The sequence below is a fragment of the Thunnus thynnus genome, chromosome 13, assembly GCF_963924715.1.
Source record: "Thunnus thynnus chromosome 13, fThuThy2.1, whole genome shotgun sequence".
Classification (NCBI taxonomy): domain Eukaryota; kingdom Metazoa; phylum Chordata; class Actinopteri; order Scombriformes; family Scombridae; genus Thunnus; species Thunnus thynnus.
In genome coordinates, this window is record NC_089529.1 from 4,976,452 (window position 1) to 4,999,526 (window position 23,075).

A 23,075-nucleotide genomic window follows, 5' to 3' on the forward strand; every position below is an offset into this window, starting at 1 on the left:
TTGCCAAAGGTTAAAGAAAACTCAGTGATTGTAATATATATTACACAGCCGTTTGGACTTCAGACTTTGAATTGTGTCCTAATACACTGAAGAACTGACATTCAGAACAATCTGCACCAGTTCTGCCTCATCAAAACAAATAATTCTTTGCAGCTCTTGTGAACAATGTGTTGTGTGGTGCTGTACCCTCAGGTTTGACTCACCACATCAATGGGGTAGATGTAGGAAAGCTCAGAGAGGAGCTGACGACAGCGGAAGGTGAGCTGGGCGTTAGACTTCAGGAACTGCTCTCTGGGGAGAAAAAAACCAGACACAAGGATGACACAATGAGTAACTGCCTGACAGACAGAGACAAAAGCTTCAGTTAAGAGTAGAGGAGATAGGGAGTGGTAAGGCAATGGAGGGACTAGAGAAAGAGCAGAGATGAGATTGTAGGGGAAGGAGTGTAGCTGGAAGAGATGAGAGGAAGTGGTAATGAGCAGTGGAAATCATCCAGGCTAGTTACTGCTCCACAGGGACCCACTGTAAAGCATAAAGACAGAACACAGAAAGGGGAGTTTATGTATGCAGCACAATGATGTGTGATAGCAGCTAAATGTTGGTATAAGGAGAAGATTAGCCCAGTCTGCGTTTGTCATGTATGGATGAGAGCGACTGACTCATTAGTGAGTCATATCCACAATAGGAAAGTCTTTATTAGTTGTGCAGGGTCCATCAACCCCAGCCTGCCCCGTTATTAAAAGCAGGCTAGAAAACATTCTGTGATTATGACCTGTGAAATGTGGTGACTAAAAATGTTTCAGAGTGGAAAAATCACCAGTGAGATAATAAAGATAAAGATAACACGACTAGGAGTCTATGGCCACAGCTCTCTGAGCCTGTACTTCAGCACAGCGGTGCTTGGAGTAAAATGCTAATATCAGCATGCTAACATGTTCACAGCAACAATGCTAATGTGTTGATGATTAGCAGGTAATATTTACAAGGTTCACCATCTTAGTTTTGTCTCTTAGCAGGCCAATTTGCTCTAAATAAAATGCTGAAGGTGATGGGAATGTCATTAGTTTTATTTGGTCATAAATCAAAGTATTGGGCAAATTAAAATTTTGACCTGATGATGGTGTAAGCAGGAAGATCACCAAGGTCATTAGAATTTATCGTCTAGGAACCTTAAATATCGGCACATAATTTCACGGTGATCCATCCTATAGTTGAGATATTTCAGTCTGGACCAAAGTCTTGGACTGACTGACATTGCTATCCCTAGAGCCACACAACTGACCTGGCTGATAAATATATAATGATGATATTTCTATGTTTTTAACTGAGAAAAGTTCTAAACTAGTGACTGGTCTGATTTGCAATGAAGATGCGAATCTAGTAGTAAAATATTGTCTGGCATATTTTAGACTGGAGAAATGTATAAATTGCCCATAATTTCCATGTTTGGTATTAAAGACACATCTCATTATTGCATGGTATTCCAGAAATGTCATGACCAGTGTTGTACTATACTTGAAGCTGTTTGAAACATTGCATGTTTGCTAGAAAACAAATACCTTGTTGGATGTCTCTTCCACATCCAACCGCGATATAATATCAGGAACTAATGTGGTGAGTTTAAAATTGAGGCTTCCGCAGTACCAGAAAGTTAAAGTGGCTTTACGCAGAAAACAAGAACACGCATGTAAAAAGGAACTTAGTTTGTGAAACCGACCACAATTCAAATGGTCATTGAAAATTCAAAACATTATATCTCTGCAGTTATTTAATGCTATTACAAGCTTTGACTCTAAAAGAGTATATAAAAGGCAACACTTCCAGGATGTATGAGCAGATGTTCCAGTTACACAGCAATATTTCCTCAGAGCAACATTCCCTGATTTACACGTTAATGACTCAACTGATACTGTGCATGAATAGTGCATGACTGTTTATGTGTGTGTGTGTGTGTGTGTGTGTGGGAGAGAGAGAGAGCCTCTCTTTGGGTGTCCTGTATTACTACAGAGTGGAGCAGTGTGGGTAAAAGACTATTATTTCACGCAGATGAAAAGGGATTTTGGGGAGAAAATGGTTATTGAATGTGATGCACCCTCCCATCCATGCTCCTCACATTTCACTTGAATTTCCTTTTTAACTTTGCCTGTGGTTAGCAGTCTCTTATCATTTCCCTTTTCCCAGTGTGGAGCTGCTTTGTACAAGTGAAAGAGGAGAAAGATTAGTGAGTAATGGTTGTTTGATCTGAAATCACTCATATCTGTCCAGCGGGCTTTGCCTTATCTTAATGTTTAAGCCAAAAGGCAAGCCCTCCACAAATCCTTGTCCTGAAACATATAGACTGATGTTTCCTACCACCTTCCTTTTTAATGTATGCTCACAAAGAAAATATCATTAGTTAATCTACATTTTAAACTGGAATTATGCTTCTGTGAAGATGTCTAGGTAGCAAAGGGTGTTATGGGTAACCACGGGCTCACAGAGGAGCCGACACACACACATCCCGATTCTCAACATGCTGAGCATCAGACAAGTTGATTGGTTGATGCAACTTTTGTCTGGAGGTTCATTCATTCGTTGTAGAAGAAAGAAAATAAACCTGACACAAGATGAATGAATAAGTAAGAAACAGCCACGATAATGTCTCTAAATGACTTCTGTGCATGTTGGCCTACGTCCAGCCTGGAGAAGCATGTTTAAGCCTTTAGCTGGCGTAGATAAACAAAAACGCACATCCTCTCTTGTGACCAAAAGGGAATTGGTTCTCAACATCTCAAGAAGCCTATTGCAATCTTGAGTGGATAGATGAGATGTACTTTTATGTTTTCAAAAAGTACACTTAACTCTACAACTACAGCTACAAATATAGCCCCAATTTTGTGATAGGAGCTATTCAACATCAGTGTGAGAAAGGCTGAGAAAAAGTGTGCATGCTCAGCATACCTTTCCCTAGCTAAAAGTTTAAAAAAAGAGACATTTCCATGAAAAAACATCAACAACAGAGATATTTCCATGGAATGGATATTAGGCAGATGTACAAGTGTCGGTGTTAATTTCCTGTTTGCTGGGTCTTTTGGCCCCTGCTGGCCTTCCTGGGGCTCCGGTTTACCCTCTGTGACTGCCAGGTACCTCTCAGACAAACAAATCTGTATCCAGGGCCGGCACCCGCCGCACACGTCTCCCCGCAGGCCAAGGCAAACACCAGCCAATAGGGTTTTAAGCACAATGTGCAAAATCTCAGTTGAGAACACATAAATAGGCATCGCCAACCGCAAAAACATCCCCTTGTTTTGAAAGAGCAAGATGGGAGGCAGGGTGCGGGGTATAATCTCATCATAATTTGATATGATTGAGCAACACATAGGGTCCCATCATGGAGCTGGCCCTGGGTAATGTCTAACTGATGGGTAAAAAGATGAATGTTGTGTTTTCTATGCAGAAATAAAGCAAAAACTAATTACAGGCTCACACATACCTCTTGGCAGTGCATTCCTTCTGCAGCTTGGTTAAGGATTCTTTCTCCTCCTTCAGACTCTCGTGCTGAGCGGAGAACGCTTCCTCTGACAGAGACAACAAGAAAGAGAGAAAAAAAAAAGTGTAAATTATCAGGTGTGTGTTGTGTTCTGCTATGTCTGAACAGCCAGGTGGGCTTGTACTTGGTTGGCTGCCATCCACAGTTAAACTCCAGTAAGATCAAACAGCTCTTTTGATGAGGACAAAACCATTTCCTTTTGACACCACATAAAACCAAACAACATATGTACGCAGATTACAGGATTTGTCAGACTACATAAATACAGAGCTGGGCAAATAAATAAAATCAGACAGATAAGGGACAGTGGTGATACAGTTTGTGGAAGTTGTGCAACCGCAATATTGACAAGCTCACCATAACTCAGTGTTATTAGTGTTACGGGAAAGAAACAAAGTATAATTTAGGGTTGAAACTGAATATTTCTCTAATCTGTGTTCATACAGCATCATCATATATAGTGGGATGGCAACCAAACCAACAGAAACATATGGTTTTACATAACTTAAATAAACAAGACATTTTACTATTTCATATGCATTAACATAAACACCTTAAAGACGGAACCAAACCTACATGTGGAGGTATACATTTTTCTCCTACATTTGTTCCCCACACAGAAAAACACAAGGAAGTGTTTGCTTATTTAGCACGCCATCTTTGCTGACAGCTGGAAGAAGAAGAGTAAATTGACAATTCTATGTGTTATTTAACCTTTTGGATTGCTGTACAAGTTTAGAGCTCTAGGGTCTTCATCACTAATGGGGATAAGAAGCATTGTGAAACTGACCAACAGGTGCAACAGCTGTGGTCATTGTATCAGACTGTGATGATGAAGAGAGAGCAGAAACACAAAGCAAAGCTCTTCATGCCAAGAATCCCATATGCTTTATGCTCGGACTGTAAAGATAAACATCGGTAATGAGGTTTCTCCCCGAGGTGGCTGGCCTCTCTCTTTGTGACAAGAGGAAGAGTTCAGCCGTATAGGAGAACCTCGGTGTCAAGTCACTGATTCTCTACATTCAGATGAGCCATGAGAGATGGCTTGCTCCCCTGATAAAGATACTTTACAGGTGCTAAGGATTACATATTTAGGCTTAACTGGCAGGTCCTATAGATCCCAGAGAAGAGCAGGAGGAAGTGGGTTAGGATGAGAACATCAAAGACAATATAGATTCTGATTCTGCTTATTGATTCCTCGTCTCTGTTCTTGACATATTACCTGAGCAATAAAATAAACCAAAAGTATGTTGAAAGCAAAAAAGAAGGGCTGCCATGAATGATTATATTCATTATCAATTAATCTGGTGATTATTTTCTCAAATAATCGTTTTGTCTATAAGATGTTAGAAGATATTAAATGCTGATCATAATTTCTGACAGGTAAATGCGATGAATTAAAATTGCTTGTTTTATTCAAACAACAGTCCAAGAGACAGAGATATTCAGATTACTATCATACTGTATATGACAAAGAAAAGAACTGAATCCTCACATTTGCAAGGCTGGAGCATTTTTGCTTGGAAAATAACTTAAACAATTAATTGATTATTAAAATAGTTGGCATAAATTTCTGTCAATCAACTAATCAATGCAGTTCTACAAAAATACCTTAACAGTCATAAATGACAAGATATTCTGTGATGCGTTTCTCCTTACATATCTCCAACAATCATCCACTAATCTCCATTAACAAAAAGGGAACACTACTACATGTAGCATAATCTGTACTTTCTCAGTCTTTGTGTCTGGATCTGTAATTAAATCTGTTAATGCAAACATAACACTTCCTGTTGCTTCTTAAAAGTTCTTGTGTCCTCAGTCAGTGATGTTAGCTACTGCTAAAATTGGCCTAAACTGGTCAGTGAATCATTTTTAAATATTGCAGAGAGGAACCATCAAAGAAAAGGCAGAGCTTTACCATTTCTGTGGCATAGAAAACTACACTGTGAAGTTTTGCAGATGCAGTGATTTTGTGAAGTTTTAGCCATACTTTCAAGCACTAACTCTGGTCTCATAAACACTGTACTCGACTGCATTGACAAATGCTTAACCAGTGAAGCACAGTACAAGGTAACAGGTCCAAACTTCACTCAGGAGCCTATGAGGGGACCCAAATGTATTTCTTGAGGATTCCAAAGTTCACTTCTTTAATCACTGTCTACATGTCATCACTATGTCTATGTAGTGTTAAGGTGCTGGGAGTCACACTTTCAAAGAAAAGCATGCACCATTTCTGGAAATTTGATGATTCAAGTTCTGAGCAAGCCTGCGATCCACCGTTAATCATGGTATGACAGCAGTTGGCAGAAAAGTAAATCTTGTGCACTTAGATTATTAAATCAAATGTGTGACAAGATGGATCACATGTTCAGCATTTTACCACATAACTTCCACTCGCAGTCACTCTGCTAAAACTGGCACCATGAGGGTGGAAACCTTGACAGACAGAGGGACGGAGAAAATAGAGGTTCTCAGAAGTATCTCCATCAGATTAGTTGAGGAGACAGAGATCAGACAGGCTATCCCTCTGTTGTGAGTGATGACATGGGCCTCCATTGCTTTCATGCAATGCCCAGCTCTGTTCTATCTGTTCTATCCATCCATCTTTTCATCCTTTCATCCCTCTAACCTGTTCCATTTTGTATCATGATATGGACAGACAAACTACAGCAGTTACCTCGGCTGTGTTCATACAGCATTCTGTGTGTGTTGAGACATTATCTTTCATACTACACATGAGTCATAGGTTTCAGATCCAAAATGTGGAGTGGCTTTATAATGCTATACCATCTGCTGTTGAAATATTATAATCTGACAATGAATCAGTCAGGTCTTTCACTATAACTCTTATAATGAGGTCTCTCTGGAAGCAGGTGGCTGGCTGGGCTTTCAGGGACTCTGAAGAGAATCCAGCAGCAAAATGGACAACCACTCTGCTGACCTTAGTGACCTCTGTGTAATAAGTGGGACGTTCCTGGACAGAGTGAAGTCTGGAACAGCAACAACACTGGACGGGTTTAAACTTACAAGAAAACTGTCTTGTCTTCCTGCTGTTTCCAGACAGATACAGCATTTATGAGTACTTTATCATTTGTACAGTTAAAAAACAAGACTACAGGTCCTGTCGTTAAACGCCTTAACACACATTGTGCTTCAAAAGGTAGAAAAGCCTTGAGCAAGAGGACTGCTTTGTTGTGTCTTTGGCCCCACTGAGCTGCTCTTTATGAGCAAATTTATTTTCCCTCTGCGGCCTTTTTGGTGGATAACTTGTGACTGAGTCTGCAGTTTACAGGAAAAAATCTTTAGCCAAATTGAACAAAATACAATTGATCAAAGCTATTGAGAAACAGTTATTGTCATAAATTACACAGCAATGTGTTCATGAGAAAATCGCACATAGATCATTTTTCAAAGTCTCCTATGATCTGATACACATTAAAAACTGTAAATGATCTTACAGTTTATCACAAAGCCTTGAGTCTGAATTTGTTACATCATTATCTAGTGAGAGTTGATCCATGCAGCAGTCAATGCAGCTGTGTAAAATGATGATAATAAAAATGGCTATTTCCATCAGCTCGAAAACAAAACCACGATCAATGAAATAATCTATAGTAAAGAGCATCATGAAACTCTTTCAAGGGAATAAACTATAATTCTGACAAGGAAAAAATTTGCTTTATGAAGGTTTAATAATTAGAAAAATGTTAAAGAGACCATATTGAATGCCGCATGAAGGAATACAACTATAAAGACCATGTCTTTGTTTCCTCTTTAAACTTTAATGAAAGCAAAGGATTGACTGTGATGTAGAGACAGAGTAAGACATCAGTGGAGTTAACAGAAAAGGGTAAAAAGACATCTAGTGTGTTGGACTGCTGTACCTGTCAACCCTTACACTGAATCAAAATGGATGTAAATGTGTAAAGCTGAGCTGCTGGTAAAGGAGCTCTAATGATGATAGCTTCAATATGAGACCTTTTCTGAGGTGACAAATACCTCACACACCATACCTTCACAAAACTGTGCTCCTCACACTTAAGAAACCTAACCACTGACATTTATTGGTCAGGAGCCCTGGCTGTGTTACAGAGCGTGAGAATAACTACCGTTACTAAGTACAATAAACGCTGTTCAGAAACCTGATTTATGTCGTCTGCTCAAGGTGGAAGGAGGGAAATTAGACAGGAGGAAATTGTGACAAGAGTGTGACCCCACCAAAACCAAACCCATTAATTCTGGAGGGAGGAAAGAAAGAAAGCCTTTTATTTTAAATTCACATCTGTAAAAAAGATATAAAATTATGAATTGTGTGAAAGACGTGCAGTGGACTGCGTGCGTTTGCAGGAGAAGTGAAAAACAACAGCTTTTCCTCAAGTCTACACTCCTGCTATGATTTCACTGCCATCACTGTAAATCAGCAGGCATTGAACAGCTAGTTGTTAACCTGTCAACAGGATGATACTGACTGCTGATGTTTTTCAGTGCTTATTACGCTCACACTGCCCAGGATGGCAAAGAAGGACGCACAGCATACGCAGAACAGGCATCAGCAAGTCTGTCGCAACATCCTAATAGTTACTTTACAAAAATGCACACACCCAACTTTCATCTCATCTTTATCCGCTAGCTCACATGTGGACGCACACACCTGCAGAACCTCGACCATATGTTTGGGTTTTCTGGGCCACTTGTTTTGAGAGAGACCGGTTTCCTGGGTATAAGGGGTTGATAAGAGTTATTTGCTAATGGGCCCTATGACTGTGTGAGAGACTGGAGGACCACACGGCCAGTACAGATGAGATCCTTAAGAGTGTGACGAGGAATGGAGGTTAACAGTTCATGCGGGATGCCCTCTGGGGATATACTGCATAGCAATGTGCTTACACATATTGTTAAACTGTCAATAAAACTTACAAAGAAGTCTGTATCTAATAAAAAGTGGAATGTGTGAGAATTGAACAAATTAAACACTTGCTTCTAATTGAATCAATATTGATGTTAAATGGGTATATAAATCATCTGTTCTTAGCCACTAGTTTGTCTGATTAGCAATGTACCACCAACGACTGGGACTAATTTTACTTCTTTAAGAGTGTGTGTGTTTTGACAGACAAGCCGATGGAGTCTCCAGAGGAAAGTTTCGATATGAAATTTAACACTACACTTGATAAAATCGCGTGGGCCTCCGAAATGAAGGATGGGATCAGATGAAACAAACACGTTGCGGTGCCAATCTAAATATAATCACACGCAAAATCAGCTGCTGTATGAAATACTATAAACACCCGTCTCTGAGAGTATCCTGTCTGTAATTAATGCAGGGTTTTTTCCGATTGTGAAACAAATGAATATGTGCAGGCTGATTAGAAGAGTTAAACAACAAGCTGGAAGTACAGCAGAGCTCAAAAGCATATGGTTTTTGAGTTTCTGAGTTATGAGTCTGGGGAAAAAAACAACAAGATTTCAGCTTTGCCCTATTCGGCTACAGCATTTCAATTTATCCTAAAATACCTTTTTCCTTCTTAAACCAGCTGAAGGTTTTTTTTTTCCTTCTTCTGTTTCTTAATAAGCACCTGTCCAGTCTGGAAAAAAGCCATGAATGAGAGGCAGAGAGGGAGAGCAGCCAGTTCTTTTGGCTGTAGACGGAGTGGTGACAGGTAAAGAGGCAGAGGATTAACGACCATTTTTTAGGATTGCAGCACAAAGGAAACTTCTCCTTCAAACCTTCTTAGTGCTGTCTTTCTGTGCATGTGTGTGTGTGTGTGTGTGTGTGTGTGTGTGTCTGACTGCTTGTGCAGACTCCATGGTCATTATTAACAATCCCCACCTGAGGTTGGCGGCTCAGTGAGGTGCCCTGCCCTTCAGCCAAACACCAAGTTGATCTTTCAGACACAAGGTTCCTACAGAGAGCACATGGCCTGCTTTACGACAAACACCAGTGCTGATGATAGTAGGGCCCTCAATAGACTGGCTGTATAATGTCATAGATGTATTTTGCAGCACAGCTCATCATGAGCGTTTCTGTCTATTATATCTGGATTTTCACAAGCACCATGAGACGCACAAAACCAAATTAGAAACAGAGGTATCTAAAGATCTCTGAGTTCATGTGTTACAGCCCCTGAAATGACCATATAACGACTTGTGGGTACATGCAATTATAAAATCCACACGTTATTTAGGTGCAAGTATACCTGTGTACACCTGCATACGTGTTTGAGTTTATGTGTATGTGTACATATGCCAACCCAAGCTTCACGAACGCTGTCTTTTCATAAGCCTTTTATTTCCCTATGAACAGTAACGGGCAGCAGTAAAACACTCCTCAGCTCTCAGACATCAAGAGTCCAGAGCTGCAGACTTCACAGGGTTAACTAAATGACACCGCTCCACAAACACTGTTGCTTTAGTGGCCTGGCACAGACTATATAAGCCACAGGAATGGCTCTATATACTATACATTATGTGTGTCCATGTGTACATGTGTGTTGAGTGACTCCAATCTGCGGGACTGGGATCGTGACAGAGGTTTCCTGTAGGTGACAGAACTCTACTGTACTCTACTGTAGTCCTCAATGCACAGCGAATACAGCACACACAGAGTCTACCTGCTGCTGTTGGACTGTGAGGAAATCTTTATCAGGGTGTTTAAAACTGGAGTTTCCTGTACAACAAAATCACATGTTGAAACAGGCAAAATATAAATATAAATGAATGATTGAATTAATACTGTTAAGTAGATTTGCGATGAACTTGTCTTTAACTTGTCATTTCTATAACTGGTGACACAATAACATAGAAGCTGTGTGATATCAACAATAAATTACTGAAGTCATACATTTTGAGTGGGGGTACATTCTTTAGTGTGCACTATATTAAAATTATATTATAGAGTTATATAAAGGAATTTGGTTTATCTATTCATTTCAATGAGCTATAACCAAAAGGTTTTACTGTATTGTTCTAAACAAAAATTACCACAATGGTAATAAGCTCCTGAGCTTTGTTGTGTTTTATCATTTTGACAAACACTGTAAAAAGATATGATGCCTCCAGGTTGCATGTATTATTTATTTATATACGTCATATATTTTTTTTATATTGTCAATAAAGAATTTCAATCAATCTATCAATTCTCTTTACAATTAGTAGCTATAAAAGTGCATTGTGATTAATCATGACAGGACTGGGGATTTTGGTAGGATTTACTGCACATGTTTTTACCATTATAGTAAGTCTTCTTACACAAGCTGGATTTGAGTCATGCTGCACCATTATAGAGACGACAAAATGAGTTGCAGAAGGTCTGATCATCTCATGTGATACTTATGCAACACTAAACGCCCAGTGCCTTTCATTTCTATTACCTCTTGTCTGTTCATGTTAGCTCAAGCAATAAACTAGGGGGAAAAACAAGGTAAAAAAAAGTGTAGTGAATGAATACATCACTATATGCTCTTATGGGTTTAAAGTATTGACATTGTTAGCTCAGTTGGCTTAATGCTACTTATGCTTCTGTAAAATTGAACAAGTATGTTTACATTATTTCAGATTGGCATGGAAGAGCAGTTTAATCCTCAAGGCAGCAAAATGACATTTGTGAGGCTGAAACAACTGATAATTTTCCTTTCACATGACTCTACTGAACAAATACTAACCCATCACTGTATTGAGTGTGTGTTGCAAGAGATGAACAAAGAAATGAAGATCAATCCATATACCCTGACCCACCCTCCATTTGACTGGGGACAGGCATATGACAATAAAAGTTATAATATGGTGTTAAACAAACATGTGTATTTGTTTGTATGTGCACTCATTGGCTTTACCTTTCTTCTGAAGCTGCGCCCTTTCCTTCTGCCGCAGGTCTATCTCCCTGCCAAGAGCCTTCCTCTGCCGCTGCAGTTCACTACGCAGCACGGCAATACGCAGCTGCATGCACTCCCGCTCTTTCTTCTGCTCAGAGGAAACAGAGGACAAGAGAGATACGGAGAGCAAACAAAGAAAGAGAATGATAATATTTAGCATGTGGTCACAGCAATTTTTAGTGTTTATTACCTTTTATAAAGATCCCCAAATTCCTTCTAGCTCCCTCAAAAACAAGCCGTGTTTTCGCAGCTTGATCCCATGCCGCATTGATTTAATACACACCCACTGTGCCAATACTTGCCGTCAATAATCCAAAATCCACGTTCAACAACTAATGCCAAGAAAGATGGGGAATGATTTGGCTATTTAAACATCTCACTGAGCCCAGAGATCAGAGTTACTGGTAGTAATGAGCCCAAATCATGGGAATAGCTGGCTGTGAGTTGTGGAGTGGTGTGGAGTCTTGGCTGTTAGCATGCAAGCAGCTGTTCCCAAAAAGATGTGAAGAGATGAGTGAGTGTTAAACCTGGGTTGTGTCTGAAATCACTCCCGCATTCAGATTTACTGGTCCCTGTATAATAGACACAATAGGTCACTCGACACAATGAGCTGTGAATTGAGATTTCTAACACTTATTAATCATCATAAGTCATAAGTCATAGAACAGCCATTTTCTTATTAATACAATGTGATGCATTGCATTGTGGGATTATCAGCAGACAGTAGTGCACATGCTGTGGATGTTTTTTTTGCTCTATTGTGGGAATTTCTGAGGGCTTTATATAATAATTTACTCATACAGGCGTTGGAGGGTGAATATAGTGCACTATATAGTGAACTGTGTGTGACACAGCCCTGAACTGACACTGACACACATGTTTTTCTATGTTCATTTTATGGATATGTTTAGACTTAGTGGACATCTTGCATCATTTTGGTGCACATCTTTAAAAATTGTATCAATAATTTTTTATCATATTTTTCATGTGATTTCACACATAATTTAAAACAGTAAAATATTTACAAATCCTACACGTTATGCATTTATTCTTTTATTTACTCTATTTCAATTTGTTATGGACATTTTTTACAGCGGACATTATGAAATGTAAAAACAGGAAAAGCACAGCTGTAAATAATAAAATTAAGGATCCTGTTATTGTGCCTGCTGGTTCTCTGTCACAGCAGCATGGCTTACTGGGACACTAGATTAGAACGGAGCCATTGTTAATGTGATTAGTAACACCTGGTTTATGACCAGGAGTCTAACTTTCCGCTGTATAAATAAGTGTGTGTTCTTCTGCATGAAAGTGGTAATGTGTTTCTTACTTATTTGTTTTATTAAAAGATCACACCAATCGTGTTTTTTATTTGGTCTGTTTTTCTTCGCTGTATCCTACTGCTTCCGTCTAATGCAACAACCACATTGAGATCTTAAAAGGCCTTCCACACCCACGCAGGTGTTTCCACTTGTTTTGCCTGATTAGACCTTTTTTTTCTGATTACTTTATGGACAGACCGTGCTTGATTGACAGCTCCTTTACTCACCGGTTGCACCTGTAAGAGGCAGGCGACTTAGACCGTTAAAGGCCGTTTCACAGCAGACATTTTGACTTCTCACAGCATTAAACGCATACATTTAATTAGCTGCGTTCCTTCCTTACATGTGCTACTTCCAGCCCTGGTATTGTGCACGCTGACATGACTTACTGGGACATCTTAATGCAACACAGTCATCATGAATGTTATCAATGCTTTTCCTAATATGACAAGTCTAAATGGCTGCTATGAATAATGGCTGCTTATTACTTTATTACTAGATGGAGTTTGACGACCTCACATAAATCACATTATAGCTCCCCAACTTCAACCTGAGCAGGCCTCAACACAAGATGTTTTTAAACTTTTGATATTATCGATATGCTATCACAGTACAGAGTGTGTATGCAGTGACAGCAGAGGAAGTCAAAGATATATGCATGGTAAATCTGGAGGCAGTGGTTAGTGGCATGATTCTCTAGACCAGCTGGGAGAATGTGAATTAGGATTTGTGTGTTACTTTATGAAGTAGGGCGTAGCTGGCAAAGTGTGCTCAGTCGCCTCTCAATAGAAGAGGATAAAAAAATACTTACGAGTAACACCCAGCATATAGTAAACCACATGCAAACGTGCAGACGCACACGAATCCTAAACCCAAGTGAGAGACCACAATAAAGTGCATCAACTCCAGATGAGTCTCACTCTTTGCCTCTATGTACCCATGACTCTCGGCTGGCGTCTCTCTCACCACATGCTCCCTGACCAGCAGCAGCATCAGAACTCAGGTCATTAGTCAAAATCTTGCCCTCTCTATGGGGTGTCCCTTCAACAGGCTTCATGTCTCTATCTGGGAGAGGGGGAGCCTGTAGTGGGCCAACTATCTAATGAGGAACAGCGCTGGGGATTCATTGACTGATGGATGTGGATGTGATATACAGTAGATGAAGGGGAGAGATTGAAGGTTAACAGAAACATACAATGAAAAATGATAAGTTGGAATGAACAGATATGGAAACTTCAAAACATGCAAAGAGAGATTCAAGAGGCAATGTTTAAGGAGTGGATGATTGCAAAGAAATGTACATGTAACATGAGTTGGAAAAGAAAAACATGGAGATGCAAAGGAGAAGGACATGGATAATGTTGGGAGGGAGTAAGCCTGCTGGCTGGATGACAGAGATTCACTCTTGTTTACAGTATCCCGTAGTTTGCAAGCAGCAACTTTGGCATCACGCACAGACACACACACACACACACACACACACACACTTAGATAGTGATCGCAGCCTGGATCAGAGAAAACACAGATATGCTTCTTCTTCAAGACATCTGAGGGCTTTGTGGCAAAAACAGAGAGTGGTATCAGTCGCAGAGAGAAGACTGATAGAGCCTCCATCTCTCCAATGTGTCGTGCCCTGATGCTTGCATGTTCACCAACACTGGCTTTGGCACGAACCATGAGGCTCCTACACTTTCACTAAGCACCACAGTTGACAAGTGGGTCACAGTCATGTGAGAGTGTGTGTGTGTGTGAGAGAGAGAGAGAGGGACTGTAACCCACCACCAGGACCCGTCTGACTCCTGCTGAACATCAAACAGCAGTGGGTCAGCTGAGTAAATAAGCAGCAGGCGTGGGGGGAGCATGTTATAACCCAGCAGATTAATGGCAGGGTGTGGGTGAGAGGGTGAAAGGGCCATGCGCTGGGATTGGTGGCCTCAACTCTGTCCTGCTTTGATCCACGCTCACTGTGACGCGCACAGAAGGATAGTACAGAGCTCTCCAAAGGCAAGAGGGAAACCCTTAGAAGAGCTACACAATGCTCCACTCACTCCAAGCTGGCAGGCTTTTACAGAAAGGTAGAAGACGAGGATTATGTGATTTATTAGCTGATGTGAGCTCTGAAAAGGGTTTTAAGGAATGTTTCTGTGAGGGGGAAATATCAGAGACAAGTTTTTGAAAGGGATCCTTTGTGGCAAAAGAATGGAGCCTCAATGTTTTTGTGGGAAGGCTAAGGAGGGCTATAGTGGAGCTGCTTTAATAGGTAGGGTGAAGGTCTATGGAAAAGAAGAAAAAAAAAATGAGCCATTTCAAAAGCCAATGGAGAGCGTGATGGAAAGCAACAGCTGTAACAGCTGTCTAAAGAGGCACTCTAAACCTTTAAATTCGGCATCTTTGCTAAAGAACATACACAGCACACACACTCTCAAAGGTTTGGGACTTTTTGTGTGAGAATACAAATATCCCAGCTGCCCAAAATGATATTCGGCACGTAAGGTATGTAATCCTGTGACCAGAAAAAATGTTTTTTTCCAAAGGCAAGTCTACCTGGAGGATAAAAACACTGAAGTGTCACTGCCTCGGGGCTTTTATAACAGCAGAGAGGGGATGCTTTTGAAGTGAATGTTTACAATAAACACAATGTCAAACCTGGGATCAGTGCTCCGTTTTCACAGCTGTGTGGCTGCCAATTCCAAAAATGTTAAATATGCTTTCTTGCTTTTGCTATGTATCCCAGTCAAGGATATGACTGGACGTGGAAACATAAACAGTGGATTTTGGTCAAAGCGTTATCATTTCGGCAGCCGGGATATTGCTCTTTCTCCACTTTTTTTGTTGAGCCTTCAAAACAAAAAGATACAATAGCTGCCCAAAGGGTATAATTACATTTCCCATTACTTTACATCACAATTATACCTGGGGATTTGGCTGATACAAGCTCTTAAATCCAGTTAAGTATTTATCACAATACAGTCTGCTGATGCTTATTATCAGTGCAGAAGCCGATGGGCCTTTTATCGCTCTGCGGTCTTAATGAATGTTCTTTGAAAACATCAAATCTCAAATTGCGCCTCATCTTTATATATTTTCTCAAAACATGAAAGTCAACTCATCTTGACATACTTTCGCTGTAGCATAAGCTAATGAACACAACATCACAGACTGCTACTGAATATAAGCAAATAAGCTGCTTAAACGCTGCTGTTGATTTCATGGTAAGTTGCTGATGAGTTGAAATTTGCTGCTGATGGGTAACTGTGCTCACCCGCTCTGTGCAGGTCGCCGTCGTCCTTAGTTTTTCCTCAATCTCCTTCCCGATCTTCTGCACTGTCACTTGGGTCTGCTTGATGGCTCTCTGGGCTGTGTGGAGCCTGCAAAAGAAAGAGAACACACAGTCACCCCTCCAGATCATTGTTTGTAACCACACACACACACCGGACCGCGAGAACGACCCCATGTTGAAACTGGGTTTCCAAAAGGCCACTAAATTGACTGGCTGAATAAAAGTGTTATGACTACACCATCAATTGATTTCATTTAGTCTGGATGTTTACAATGACTGTTTGAAGGGCATCGGAACAATTATGATTGCCTCCATGTGGAAGAGTCATTGTGCACTGTTTGTTATCCCTCCTTGTTTCGTTTACTGATTTACTGGGGTTGATCTTCATTGTTCCAGCACGACTGCACGGTCTCCAATACTGTACTAATGACTTTAAGCATTAAACAAAGGACAAAAACACTATTGAGAACATCTCCAATGATAAAGAGTATACGATTTATTAGGCCTTTTTATAGCTTCTGCCAGACAGATCGAGTTCTTAAATACCACAAACCACAAATATGTCAACAAAAGATTAATCATTATTATCTTTTAATAATCTAACCACAATATGAGATCAAACGTTGCCCGATGGATCTGAACTCATCAGTCCCAGAAAGCGAAGACAACCTTCAAACCCTCAACTAATTATTTGAAGCCACAAAGATGGAGGCCCATTTCCAAATGCCGTGTCACTGTCATCACCGAAATGAGGAACAGCAACATCCGTGCACAAATGACAAGCCAGAGCATTATTTAGGCCATCAATCACAGGGACAATTAACTTCTAAATATGTTTTTTTTCAGAACCCATAGAGGGAGAGATAAACTCCCCCCCCCCCCCCTCTGAATAAGGGACTCCGACAACTCCGACAACAACACCATATGGTGGGAATGAGTTACAGAGGACAGACTAAAAAGGAGGAACTGGCAATCAGCAATCATACTGTCAGAATGGCGTCAAATCATATACTTCTTCCTGAATGTCTCAATGCAATTCATATGCCATGAGAGAGGGATAATGCAGTTACATTTCTTTTCTTGATGGACAAAGAATAGCTCCACTGTCTGAACTTTCGAATGAAATAGTGGTGATTGCAGAGGCTTTGTTGCAATGTACACCACCTGTAAAGACTAGTGCTTTCTCTTCATTTGTTGATGTCCTTCCATACGCCCAAAAGAGACAAATCAAAAGGGTTGGTTTGATGACAGATTCTATCTGATTTAAATAGTCACACTGGTATTTAAAAGCCAGACATGAGACACTTAATTTAAGCTGTATTAAGCTGTATGATGTGAATACTCTGCTTTATTTCTTTCTACTCATGGTTAACAATGTTGACTGTCTGGTCTGTGACAGTGAACCACTTAAGGTGGAGTGCATAAGACACAAGCAGAAATTGGAGACGCTGATTATGGCAGACAGAAAGAGGGGATTGTGGTTTGGGTCATAAGGGTGATGTGAATGGGGTTTTCCTCAGTTGTGTGCTTGCTTTGAGTGGGTTTAGGGTAAGAGGGTCTTTTTTCTTTTTCTTTTTTTTTTTTTTACAGGCCTCCAGGTTGGCGGGGTAATTTTACAAATCCTAGGGGGCTTTTTCATGAAACTCACACAGTCAACTCTGGATATTATTGCCTCTTTCATGCAACCAACCTAGAAAAAATTTTTGTTTCTGTGATGATGTAAATAGAACTTTGGCGAGGTGTCCCACTGAAATATCATTTCATATTTTCTGCCTACGCTTCTTAATCTGTCTGTGGTGACAGTGATAGCAGTTGGAGATAGTCTTTGGTACATCAGGGCAAATCTGTTTTGACAGCTTCATCTGTTTAGGTGATTGCGATGGTAGAACCTGATATGGCCTTTTCCCCCAGGTGAGAATGGTTATCTCCTCTCTCCTTTTCACGCATGTCTGCCCCCTTATCGTTCCCAGAGTCTTGGCCTAACGCCTGCCCATCAGGCCTTTTCACACAATCTATGGACCAGCAGGGGCAAAGGGGTGGGGGTGGGGGGGTTCCTGCCATACACCCTCATTGGGGCAGCAATTTAATCACTGGGCAACTGCCCAGAAAACACCTTCTCACCAGCCATGACAACTTTCCTTTTCTGAGGCAAGAGAGGTATTTGACAAGTATGCCACGGGGGATTTGCAGGAAGTTATGACTGAGGCTGTGCACTCAACCCTTGATGTCGATAAACATCAGAAAAACAATAACATTTGCTCCTTTGACCGTGGCACTAGATACTGCAGGGGTGTCAGATGAAACCTATGCTTTTGAAATGTCCAGATGTTTTGATAAACAGCAGGCATCTTGTAGAAAATCTTTTATAGGGGCTTTTAGGTGTAGTAAAATTAAAATGTTGAAATACTAAATGTTTTCGAGATTAACAAGTCAACCTGGCAGCCTTTCAGATGCGGTTCCTCTATTTTCTGTTCATTTACCTTTACTGATGATCTTTAAATAAATATTTGCCACGGTTTATATGCTGTGTTAAGTTCCAGCATCTGCAATCTTGCAATCATTGCTGAGTAAGAATCAGCAAATGCAGATGTTTCATCTGGCTTGAAAAGATAAGCGAGAAAGAAAGAGAAAGACCTGGAATCTGAAGAAGAACATTAGATAGCACATTGTTGTTCTTCTGAGAGAAACGGAGAGAAAAACATCGAGTAGACCTTGTTTTAAGGTCATATGCGGCACTGTTTCTTGACCGGGGGATTTTGAACGACAAGATGCCAATTCTCATCCCTTTGCACGGCTGAAAATTGGTTGCATGAAACAATTGTCTTTTTTATTTGAAAACGTTTTTCAAATGCCTTATCTATATCACTGCAGAGCTTTTTGTTCTGAAGAAATACTTTCATTCGACTGGAAAAACCTTTGTGTATAACGGAGAAAAAGAGGGAAAGAGGTGCAGACAGGCAATAATGTGCGCGTGCCCTTCTATCGTAAAGGTATCAGGGAAATTCATCAAGTGGTTCAGGTTCAACAGACAAACACAATGGCTGCTTCACCTTACTGAGTTCAGCTGAGTTTGGCAAAGCTGTATTCTGAATGTACTGAGCATCGTGTGGCCTGGCCGATATTCCAGCTGTTCATCACATGCAAGTTTGCCCAATGCACTTGTCAAACAAACCTGGGTCAGAGGAAAAACAAGCCCAAGAACTAATGACTGTATTGAATTCATTTCCAGTAACCATTTTTCAGACACCACGGGGTGAACAGGGCAGCCAATTAACCATTTCACAACAAGGTCTGAGACATTTTGTGACAACACATAAAGGCCCACTATAACACCTCCGCTAAGGACAAAACCGACAACAAACAACACAATTCTGTCTGTATCTAACAGATTACCAGAGTGTAGTTTCTTAAACTAGCCTGCATTTGCACTTCTACTCCTCCAGGCTGATGTTTTTGAGAGGACCAGCTGAGTAGCTATAAGCCATGTTTACATGACAACTACAACAGAGATGCAGGGAAGCCAAAGAGATCTTGAGAAAAGATTTCTTTTTGTCTCAAAAGGGTCAGAAGGGGGTCACACTCTGCAGATAATTATGGAAGTTTGCACCCAGTGTCATGAGAATATAAGCTCCCTGCCCTTGTCCTACACTAAAAATCTAAGAGTGTTCGTCATGGTTACTTAAGCTGCCTGGTGTAATAAGCCAGATAATAAACAATGAAAAGGCTTAGCTACAAAATAGTGTTTAGTGTACAAGAACCTCATAAAAATTCCAGTTTGAGTCAAAGACTTCTGTCTTTCTTTTAGAGGCCAGATAACACAAAGAGAGGTGGTTTGGCAGTTTTAAGTTGTGGTATAATTTTAGAGGTAGGGTGATGAACCCTACTGTGCATCAGCAAGCTGAGATAATAAGAGACAGCGCTTCTAGGCAAGGACCAAAGAAGCTGTAATGCTGGAGACAGTGAGGAAAAAAAAAACGAGAGAACAGTTAAGAGTTAGACAGGCAGTGATAATGCAAGGCAGACAAGCTGGAAAAAATACATGTCTGAGGTCTTAGCCTTGAGAAAATGTAATCTCAGATTGAAGAGGGTTTGAAGGGCGGACCGTAAGGCAAAATACTAGAAGGAGTGCTGAGGTCCACTGCCTAAACTGAAAAAACAACCCTAGACTACCTCTTAAATTACATAAAAGGGAGTTGCTTTGATTTTGCTTAAGTCTACTGAAGAGGTGTGAAATGAAAACAAGAGCATCCACATCCATACCTCCACAGTGATTTAAAGCTAGGCAGTCAGTTTGTTTCTTAAATCTTGCTGCTGCAGTTGGAGACCCCAGGGTCAGGCGTGGACTCCGACTCCAGCTGCCCGTTTAAAGCAGGACCACAACAACGTCCCGTGCCTGAGAGCTGTGGATGCAGTGTCCAACCAGCAGGCGAGCAGACCTGCCTGCAGGAAAACATTATCACCTCAACAGCCCCTAGGGCACCAGAGACCCCCCACAGAGCTTCACCATCTCAGTGTAATGCTTCTGTTGACACATACTGTACATATATGCACACTCTACGATGGAGCATACACAAGCCAATCAGGAAACACAGGCAACATATTGCTCTGATCATGAGGGGTGGGGTGGGGGGGTTCCCCTTTAGGCTCCGGGTGTTTGAGACAGGTTTAATCAGAAATGTCACAGAGCTGAACTGTTAAGCCCCAAGAATGATGTTTACCATGTGTCACATGTGCCGCTTCAACATTCAGCTTCCACAAAAGTTTTGTTGTCATTATAAACACTATATAATGCCAAAAAGTAAGCATAATTCTTGCATAACTCTTTGGTGTCATATAGCTGTGAGGAAGAATTGAGGGGCCACTCAAGTACTTTCACTTATACGCCACTTCAATCTGACATTCAAGAATACATTAAGGCCACCTCTTTCTGTCTCTCCTCTCTCCTCTAATGAGTCCGATATCCAGCTCAGTCATGCGATGATATAAGTGGTTTCCACCTCTAGTGCTATCAGGTCATCCTTCCTCTCCTATTGCTCACACATCAAATCTTTCCATGTAAGAGAGAAGAGTGCACTGGGGAGGTTGAGGAACGTCTGAACCTGTATTAATAGTGTCTACAAAGGGGGAAAAAAACCCAACTTGGTTGAACAGCTGGATCATCTTTGTCATTGTCTTCTTGGCTTTCTTTCTACCCAGATGGGGCCCAGCTTTGAGATGTGGCTCACTCTCTATCTCAGCCTGGAAGACTCTCTAGAAGAGACAAGAGTTTGCTGATTGATGATCTGTACGCTCCCTCTTCATCTCTCCATCTGAGTCGTGTTGTGTTTGCTAGCCCACATCACCATGTTCTTCACACAGGCGAGGGGTGTTGTCAGCCGGAGCCGGGCAGAAAAGTAGACTGTGAATCTGTTGACGAATTACCGCCATTAATCAAGATCAGTGCGTTCTTAGTGAGGCAGCTCTCATCATTGTCCATTAAAGCTCTGTGCTGAGAAAGACACTTTACACTGGGCCAGGGCAGAGAGAGAGTAACTTGGGTGAGAATATCTGACGCTGCGGGTGTCCCTGGTGGACATGCATCACTGCTCCTGGAGGAAAAAAAAGACATCCATTCCAAGAATCCACAGCAAGAATTGGACAACCTAAAGAGAGCACTATTTTTCATCTCACTACATGATGGAAAAGTCAAAGCACTGGGCAGCGTCAGCAGCATATAAATGTGGATGATATTATCATTTATCAAAGTGTGCAGCCACGCAGGTGAGCCAATAACAAAAGTATAGATTTCACACAAAGCACAATTCTCTGAGTAGCACTCCATTCTGAATGCTTCAGAAAGTTCATTCACTTTGAGAAAGGCAGAACTCTGCAGGTCAGAAACCAAGTGATATATATGGGTATGTACCATGGGGGGTGGGAGGATAATCCCTGTTGGAGTGTACAATATCTGATGAATCATTCCACAGTACATGATCATAAACCATGTGCATATGAGCGCACCGAGCCAAAGAAAAACTCTGACAGGGGTGAGGAGCTGCAGGCAGAGCAGCATGAGGGAAGAAGGGGGATCAATGTAACTGTGTTAAACTCCACGGGGTCCCACTAGGTGTGGATAGAAGAAGAGGATGTGGAGGAAGGCTGCAATAATAGAAGACACAAGAGCAGAGGTCATAAAAGTTATGATTCAAACTAGGCTTTTCTCCTACAAGCTGCAGGGGAGACTATGGTCTCCTCATCTAAGCATAAACCACAACCACTCCAAGATGAGGGAGCACTGTTAAAGTTCGGCCGCATTTACATACCCCAATTTAATTCTTATTGCAGGAAAATGTTAGTGGAAGCCCTCATAATCTTTGTAATGACAGGATCCTTATCTTATTTTGGACGTGTCTGACTTGAACCTTCCAGATAAGCATTTCTTTAGTCAAAAATGTGTAATTATGTTGTTATATGATCAGGCTATGGTTAACAGAGGGTATCCCTTGGGGGAAGCCCTGTAGTAAAGTAGTGTTTACATTCTACCACATTTAAATATAAATGAACAACAACAAGCCTATGATTGTCAACAGATGGCAGCACTGCCTTATGTCGTCTCAAGCTCTTAATTGCTGTACCAGGGTTCCCCTTTTAACAAGAAACTTGTTAGGAGTAAGTTAACAAGAAAGTTGTTAACTTACCTCTGTCTCCCTCTTATGGTGTCAATTTGAACTGCAACTATTTTTCCCAGTTAATATCATCAAGTACTTTCATTCTTAGAAATAACAACCCCAATCATTATGCTGACCTAACAATGAGGTGCATTCATTGGGGTAGAATGCTTGAAATGTTTTTTCATGTCTAAGAAATACAGTGTTGTCTGCAAGCTTTGCAACTTTAAATAAAGTTGCAGGGCAGCAGAGCTTCCTTGACAATGGGTCTGAATGTTGGCTTCCCTATGGCACCATCTGCTGGACGACAAATGCTCAACACACATGATGGCAGGAAGTCTTATCACATGAGCAATTACTGAAAAAAGTTAATAAAATATCTATTTAAAAAAGACTAAATCTAATCTTCTGTAAAACATTCAA

The 23,075-nt window shown here is 40.8% G+C and overlaps 1 protein-coding gene across 1 annotated transcript in view; it reads right to left on the reverse strand.

The window, feature by feature from the left end:
* uvrag (UV radiation resistance associated gene) overlaps positions 1 to 23,075 on the reverse strand; it is an 86,964-nt gene that overhangs the window by 56,623 nt on the left and 7,266 nt on the right. Inside the window, exons 7-10 of the mRNA XM_067607397.1 lie at positions 15,988 to 16,093; positions 11,365 to 11,491; positions 3,473 to 3,557; positions 204 to 291 (exon numbers count right to left, since the gene is read on the reverse strand). Of these exons, the coding sequence (XP_067463498.1) occupies positions 204 to 291; positions 3,473 to 3,557; positions 11,365 to 11,491; positions 15,988 to 16,093 (406 nt within the window). The remainder of the gene's footprint in view (positions 1 to 203; positions 292 to 3,472; positions 3,558 to 11,364; positions 11,492 to 15,987; positions 16,094 to 23,075) is intronic.